Consider the following 7,821-nt stretch of genomic DNA (forward strand, 5'->3'; position numbering starts at 1 on the left):
TAGCGTTAAAAGTTCTAGTAAGATGAGTAGCAGCTTATCAAAAGGAATGTTGAAAACTGAACTAATCGTTGTTATCGTCGATCCATAAGTGTCATTTTGTGTTTATTTTTTGCCATCTTAGCAGCAATGAGAAGTCAAGAAGATATTTTAACAAGGATTTTAGAGTTTCTGTCTGCAATTTATGGCAGCCCCCATCTGGACCACGTAACCAGACCCCCTCATGATGGGATAACACTTGCTTTCTAATTTTTGCAAACTATGAAATAGTTTTGTTCACATATCTCCCTCCACCCTAAACAAATTGTATGAATTAAGAGTGTTGCTGTTTTCTTCTGCTTGGAGAGCAGAGGTATAGTTTGAAAAATATATAAAGAAAATATAGGGTTACGCAATGACCATATAGTGTAGTCTAACAGCTGTCTGCAAATATTTTCACCATGATTATCCCTACTAAAAGTAAATCACTGGGTAAAGATAGCTCAAACGTGACAAGGCTCAACTAGGATGCAATAGACGCCCTACTGGCTACTTTTGGCTACATATGGTAGCATGTTGATTTAGGATCACCAACAATATTTTAGGGGCAAATCCTCAGTCCGAAATTCTAATGCAGCTTCTATGAGGAGACACTTTTATTCAAGGATCTTAAAATGAGGTAGATAATTCTTTGAGTTAAGGAATGGAAAACTATAAGAAAGCAGCTGTATGTATATCTCCTCAACAATACTGCTAGAATTAAAACCTGCTTAAGAGACAAGGCAAATATCTTGTCTTCATTTTCAGAGTGGATTGATTTTGTTAAGAGCTTGTGAAGTACACTAACAATATTTACATGGTCCCAATCCAATTTTCCTCTGAGATGCCATAAATTGGACAGATTTTTAAAATTTAAAAGCATATAGTAATTTATAATGCTAAATTGCTGAAGCTTGTAGGTAGGTTAAGAAAAGCTTCTGACCTGAAGATCTGACAAAGATTGACTGCAGGAGAGTTCAAAGTTCAGCAGCAGCAGATCTAAAAACAGATTTGTGGGTTAGTACTTCAACACTGTACTTTCCGTAGCAGAAGTGGATGGATTCCATTGAAATTACACAGCAACACTACACAAAGGAGGTCAGATACCAGGCATTGTTACCAGCAGACATATAAAAATTGACAGACTTAACCAAACGTCAAGGGTGAAGACTAAGACTTTATACTTTAAGAAATAACTCAATAAAAAAAAGCACATCACGGACCTCCATTAGATAAGATTAATTATAACAGTGCAAACACATTGTAGATAGGAATTCCATATCACCATTTTAAACAAATTATAACCACACATTTACAACAAATTCAAACACACACACACACATAATGTATCACTTATCTTTTGTCAGACAGAGAAATAATAAAAAGTTAGCAAAACTATAAATAAACTTTCTGAACAAAATATACAGATATAAATATTCAATCACAATTAATTTAAATATATGATACACCTGTTCATCTTGCATAAAGCTTTTGTGAAAGTGCACCGACCGAGGCTTCGGCTTCATTCCTACAATATGTCTTCCCTCCTGAGGTAATTTCTGAGGAACGCCCCTCTCAGATTCTCGGCAGAAAATGCGTCATTGTCATGATGGGAGACACTCTGTTTCCCTTCTTCGTTTTGCCATTCTTGCTCAGCGCGATGTACATGCTGGGGTACGCTTTGGATTCATAGGCATTGTAGTTATTGGGCAGGAGGATTTCGCTGAATTTGCATTCGTCATTGTAGTATGCCTGGAAGGTAAGAAGATAGCTCTGAGTGGGACTTTACATCTGCTGGATCCATTACCACAAGAACATGTATATTCTTTTATTCCAGAATTTGTAGAGCAGTGACCCATGAAAGTAACATGGCACGCTCTAAAGGCTCAGAACATTTGCAATAAAATTTGAAGAGGTCACTTTTCTGGTTTGGGGAGAAAACCTCCCATCGAGTTTGTTTTCTTAATTACTTACGAATAGATTAATATATTTTGTAATATTTATAGACTCTAGTTAGGACACATCTGGAGTATTGGATACAGTTCTGGTCACCTCATTATAGGAAGGATGTCAAGGCTTTGGACAGGGTGCAGAAGAAGTATACCAGGATGTTTCCTGGATTAGAGGGCATTTGCTACAACAAGAGCATGGGGAAACTTGGGTTGTTTCTCCTGGAGCAGCAGAGGCTGAGGTGAGATCTGAAGAGATTTATAAGATTATGAGAGGCATAGATAGTGTAGACTGACAATATCTTTTTCCCAGGGTTGAAATGTCTAATACCAGAGTGCAGTTATTTAAGATGAGTGGGGGTAACTTCAAAAGAAATGCAAGGGGTAGGTTTTTTATACAGAGTGGTGGGTAATTGGAATGCATTGATGAGGCAGATACATCAGGGACTTCGAAGTGTCATTCAGATAGGCAAATGAATATGAGGAAAATGGAAGGAAGTGGGCATGCAGGCATAAGTGATTAGTTCAGTTGGCCATTTGATTACTAATTTATTTGGTTCTGCAGAACATTGTGGCTGAAGGACCTGTTCCTGTGCTATGCTGTTCTATGTTCTATGTTATAATAATGCATGCAACCCTCTGCAGTTTCTGGGATTTTGTACTGCCCCACACCACAGTGGATTTCAGTCGTTGAAGGGATGTTGACATTGAGACAGAGAAGGAGCCTCTGCACATGATAAATGGGAGAGTAGGCTCGAAGGGCCAAATAGCCTCCTCCTGCTTCTATTTTCCATGCTCTGATGAGTGCCAGAAAATTCACACTAATTCTCTTAACTAAATTGATCAAAAAAGGAAATATAATGGGCGTTGTCAGCTGCATTTGGAAGTTGCCCCCATTCCTAGCAGCCACCTGAGAACAGAAAAGATTCTGTAGATGCTGGAAATCCAGAACAACAGACACAAAAGCTAGAGGAAATCAACAAGTCAGGCAGCATCCATGGAGGAGAATAAATAGTCAGCATTAGGACAGGAATTCTGCCCCTGGAATTCTCCAGTCCTGAGGAAAGGGTTCTGGTCTGAAACACCAACTGTTTATTGCCCTCCACAGATGCTGCCTGACTCACTGAGTTCTTCCAGCATTTTGTGCGTGTAACAACTCAAGAAATTGTTAGCTCATTTTCAGACACCCCTACAACTGGCTCTAAATACTTAATAGTTTATCATTCTTTGCATCTGATCTCTCCTATGGTTTCTGGGAAAGCAATGTTCCTGCCAAATGCATGGCCAACATTCAGTGTCTGTAAAGCTTTACTGAAAGCTACCATTATTGTGTCAAATCCTCCGCACATATCAGTAGCATGCATGTTAACACTGAAGTCCTCTCCTCTTTTATTTACTGGGCTGTCCGTAAGGGAATATCTGGTGAATGATTGCTGTATTTTTCTCTAATTATGATTATCACTTATACTGTTTACCCTCACACTGGCGAGGGATTTTATTCCACTCTGGTGTATATCTCGATAAACTAATCTGATCCACATAACTTGGATCAAATTAAACACCAAATTTAAAAAAATACTGCATTAATAAAGAAGCCCCAAGTTGTTTGAATAGTTTTTCCTGCAGCAGGTAGATTTTCAGAAAGGATGATTATAGACACAATTCTCCAGGGGAACAAGTCACTCTATATGTGGGAAGATTGTACAATACGGGTGGTCCACTTTGACAACTCCTATTTTACACTGGAGAGGACAGTAGATGCGTGTACTGGCTAGAAATGCAAAGAATGACATGCACTTGAAAGACGGACAAGCTGATCCACGGCGGTAGAATTTATGTTTCATTCTCCACACACACTCTTTCTCTCTCTCTCTAAAGAATATACAGCGTTCAAGAATGCAGTTTGTGTCTAATGAAAATATTATGCTCAATAGATCTTCAAAGCGCCGTCGTAAGTACACCCACATCTCGCCAGCGAGCGATAGGAACCTTTTAGCAGACTGAACAAAAAAGTAACTCGTTGCTATAATTACCGATCCATAAAGTTTGCCTTTGCTATTCATGGCGACAAACAGCCCGCTTTTGACACCGAAAAGGGTGACGACCCCTCTTTCCACGGGCGAAATCTCCAAAAGGCCTGTGCAGAGAGGGGGGGAAAAAAAGAGATGTCAAGCGCGTTTCCCGAGCTCACTCCGGCACACCGCCGTGTTTGATCCCGCCATAACAATAGTCCATGATTAAAAGCTGCTGTAAACTTTGAATGCTGGCGGTTTTAATCATCAGCTTGATATTTAGCAGGTAAGAACACCTGATTCCGTCACCACGTCTGAGGGTGAGCATGGGGGAGGGGGGAGGGTGTTGGGAAAGAGAGAGAGAGAGTTCATGTAAGATTTAAGACAGGTTAAGACTTAAAGAAGGAAAACTTGGTACAGCTTTACTGGACAGGGAATATTCTTAATTACACAGTGCATGTCCTGTCACTTTAAGGACAGAAAATGAGAACCAGCATGGTCTAACAATTCCCCAGCAAAATAAACAAGTATACCACACACTTCACAGTCTCGGTGCAAACATTCATTAACCCACGCTTTGCGGATTAGGACCTATCACCAAAGGGCACTTGTTGCGTCTGGCAAGCTATTTGTCTGCGATTTATCTCCATGTTTACACTAAAATAAAAAATTATTTGGTTATATCCTTTCCCCACCTGGTACGCCGTCTGCCGCTCAGTGAAAATGTTGATTACAAAAGAGAGGCAGAAGTCTAACATACAGAGTGTCGCGGAGAGAAAAATAACATATCTTCTATAAATCCGTCTATAAATAAGCGCCGATAAATGTTCGGTCGGAGAGATTTCGCAGACAATACGGTGCAAACAACTAACGCACTTACTGTATTGATTCTCGTTATGTTTGCCGTTAATCCTACCGTCGGGCAATACTTGAAGATGAAATCCTATGCCGACGTTACAGTAAAGCCGCCGCAGCCGTTTGATACCCAGCAGATAGTCCGTCTCTCCGCTGATGGCCTTCCTCTCTCCGGGGATTCGAGACATGGAGCGGGACAAGAGAGTCTCCCATCTGCGTTCCAAGGTAGCATTGGGCTGGGCAGAGAGAGGAGCGCAGCGCACCAAACCAGATACAAGTCCAAGGAGCAAGATTGGCAAGGAAGCCGATTGCATTGTTGCGTTGCAGAACATCCTGATCAACATGTGCACACGTGGTTGGGAATCTATTGCACTAAAAATACCTCGACTCTAGCTCCACTTTCTCGCTTTATTTTGGGCGCACATTAAAAAAACACACACAAATGCTCAAGGCGTAGATAAGCTCTTCTTTACATTGGAAGACTGCATTGGAAGCTCGCCCGAGTCAGTTGCCTTTCAGGAAGTTTATTACAACTTGCAAATCCGTTTTTAGTGCTCAACGTTGAAGTCAGGGCAAGATCTATCTGCAAAGTGTTCTTCCCCTGACAGTACAGCCATACCGACTACCCTCTGACCACGATATTTATACTATCGACATGGTTACCTATTACATCATCACCTACCCCACTCATTCACTCCAAGTGACTGCATTCGCATCATCGTGAGATTCACGGGCCAATGATTTCACACTGAACAGACTTGTTTTTAAGTTAACTTTTAAAACTTTGCCTGGGTGATTATGCATGTGCAGAATGGGCGCGCGCGCCTCTGGGCAACAATATAGAGAGGACAGACTCAATAATTATAATAAATAGCACGATCTATACAAATATTACCCGATATACATAATATAATCTACACGTTTATATTAGCCGAATACGTTTCACGCCGATGTTCCATGATAACGTTCAATTACCTGATTTATGAATTTATTTTATTAAGTTAGCCCTGAAGAGCGCCACGATGTATTATAGCTTACTTACCGTTGTTTGTACGTATATGTATATAAATATACGCCAACTAGGACAGAAATTTAGGATAAAATATCGCAGCCTAAATAGGCTCCTAATCGGGAAGCTGAGAGGAAGCTGTGTGTCCTGAAGTCTAACGATAGGGAGAATGTACCAAGCGAAGTTCAGGAGAAGCGCGGGGTTCAGTATTTAACTATATTCAGATAATACATTAAATTTAAAATTTTCCTTTCTATCGCAAAATAACTCTTAATCCTTGCACAGCAGTACCGTGATATGCCAAGTTATTATAACAGAGAACACGGCAATTCGAGTTTTAAATGTTGCCGTTATGTGTATTACTTAAATGCGTTAAATTCGGATGCACAATTAAGAACACTTCAAATCATAAACAAGTTAGTGGAAAAGAAATAAATAATTTCCAAACTGTCTTATTTTGGTATGTTTTGGATCAAATGTTAACACGAGTTTTAGAAGGGATCCCCTCTCAGAATAACGAATTGAGTTGAATTTGTTTAAAAAGCACGCCAAATGTCAGTTTCTGCCTGACAAATGCATGCGCCGCCAGTATTTTAAAGTCAACAGGTGCCCAGATGTCAAATCGCTTGGACAAAACGGCGAATGGACGCACAACGTATTAAAAGTGAGTCAGGCCCCTGTAACCCAGCGGTAATCTGCCTTGTTCACTTTAAAAGCAGAACACTTGAAGGGCGACCTCCCGCTGCCCAGCCAGTGCCACGGGCAGGGCGACATCTCCGTGTAGGTGCGTAACGCAGTGACCTTCGCCAGCTCGGATGCTGCGCTTTTGTCTTTTTTTAGTCCTGACACAGCGAGATTTAGACGCGTCAAAGGGTCTCGGGGCATACACTAATTGATCGGTTTTCAGATTGGGATTTGGTGTAGTCGCCGCTAATCTACACACGGGTCCCTTAACTTTCAAAGGCATGACGGCGAAATTTGACGCATAATTACCGTTGTGGGTCCAGTACTCTAACTTAGTCACTTGCAATTTTATTGGAAGTTAACCGAGGAAAAGTACATATAGTTGTTTGAAAGGGTGCGTTTGCTAGTGGGGGGGGGGGGGGGAGAGAAGGCGCGGTAAGGACGGGGAGGGCTACGGGGTAAACAGAGTGGGGTTAAAGATCCTTTCTAAAATCTAGCACAGGCAACGTGGGCAGAAGGGCCGCCTTCTGTGTTGTGTCATTCCAAACCCTACCAGTGTGATTATAATCCTGTCCCATTCAATGTGTTGAGTGGACAAGGGTGGTACTAGCCTTGATATTCTGGGAAAAGTTATCAAATGATCCATTGCTACCCCTGATTCCCACCTCAAAGCACAGCTCAGCCCCAGTGTGTTTGTCTTTGTTCCTTCTGCAAAGCTATGGAAACTCTTTTAGTAGATATTAGCCGCCAGTGGAAGATTCGCCTGACAACGTTTTCTCACGTTCACGACTGGCTGATTCCGTATAATATATTTTCATAAAAAAAACTCAGTTGACATGGTATACAGGCTAGACCAGGAATGTCGGCCTCTCTCCCGGTGGGCTAGAGTGGATTGCAACAACCCCCCTGGGAGACTGATTTAACCATTCCACTCTCCCAACCCCGGGCTGTTTTATATATATATATATATATATTCCACCGCATTGCGTTTTGCATAAAAACCTTCATGTCTTCATTCAGTCGACTCATTTGCTCTGTCTGTATGAAACTGGTATCCTGTAGTGGACGTTAGGAATGATCAGAACTTGCTTGGAAGTCATAACGTTACCGCGGGATTGATGCTGCGCGCACAGACGGGCGCAAGAACACCAGACAGTAGTCACGTGAACGCCAGATAAAGGGTTGGATATGTCCAAACAGGTGTGGCCATCCCGGCAACTTGAGAGTGGATAATGCTGTAAGCAGATGGAGGTGAACGTTAGTTGGGTAGCAGCCTATGAATTATGAAAGGTTCTCT

General features: G+C 41.5%; 1 protein-coding gene across 1 annotated transcript; it reads right to left on the reverse strand.

Moving 5' to 3' along the window:
- Positions 1 to 1,523: 1,523 nt before the first annotated feature.
- Positions 1,524 to 5,163, reverse strand: fgf4 (fibroblast growth factor 4). Its single transcript, XM_073047732.1, has 3 exons — positions 4,857 to 5,163; positions 3,998 to 4,101; positions 1,524 to 1,767 (listed from the first exon to the last, which is right to left on the reverse strand). Exons 1-3 carry the CDS (start codon positions 5,161 to 5,163, stop codon positions 1,591 to 1,593), a joined length of 588 nt encoding a protein of 195 aa, XP_072903833.1. The 3' UTR covers positions 1,524 to 1,590.
- Between the last annotated feature and the right edge of the window lie 2,658 nt (positions 5,164 to 7,821).

The sequence above is a fragment of the Hemitrygon akajei genome, chromosome 6 (genome assembly GCF_048418815.1).
Source record: "Hemitrygon akajei chromosome 6, sHemAka1.3, whole genome shotgun sequence".
NCBI classification, from domain to species: Eukaryota; Metazoa; Chordata; class Chondrichthyes; order Myliobatiformes; family Dasyatidae; genus Hemitrygon; species Hemitrygon akajei.

Coding starts and splice junctions, on each gene's coding strand:
- fgf4 (XM_073047732.1), bottom strand. CDS start 5,163: ATGTTCTGCAACGCAACAATGCAATCGGCTTCCTTGCCAATCTTGCTC. Junction 4,102..4,856: donor ACATAACGAGAATCAATACA/GTAAGTGCGTTA, acceptor CTCTCTGCACAG/GCCTTTTGGAGATTTCGCCC. Junction 1,768..3,997: donor AAGGCAAACTTTATGGATCG/GTAATTATAGCA, acceptor CTTACCTTCCAG/GCATACTACAATGACGAATG.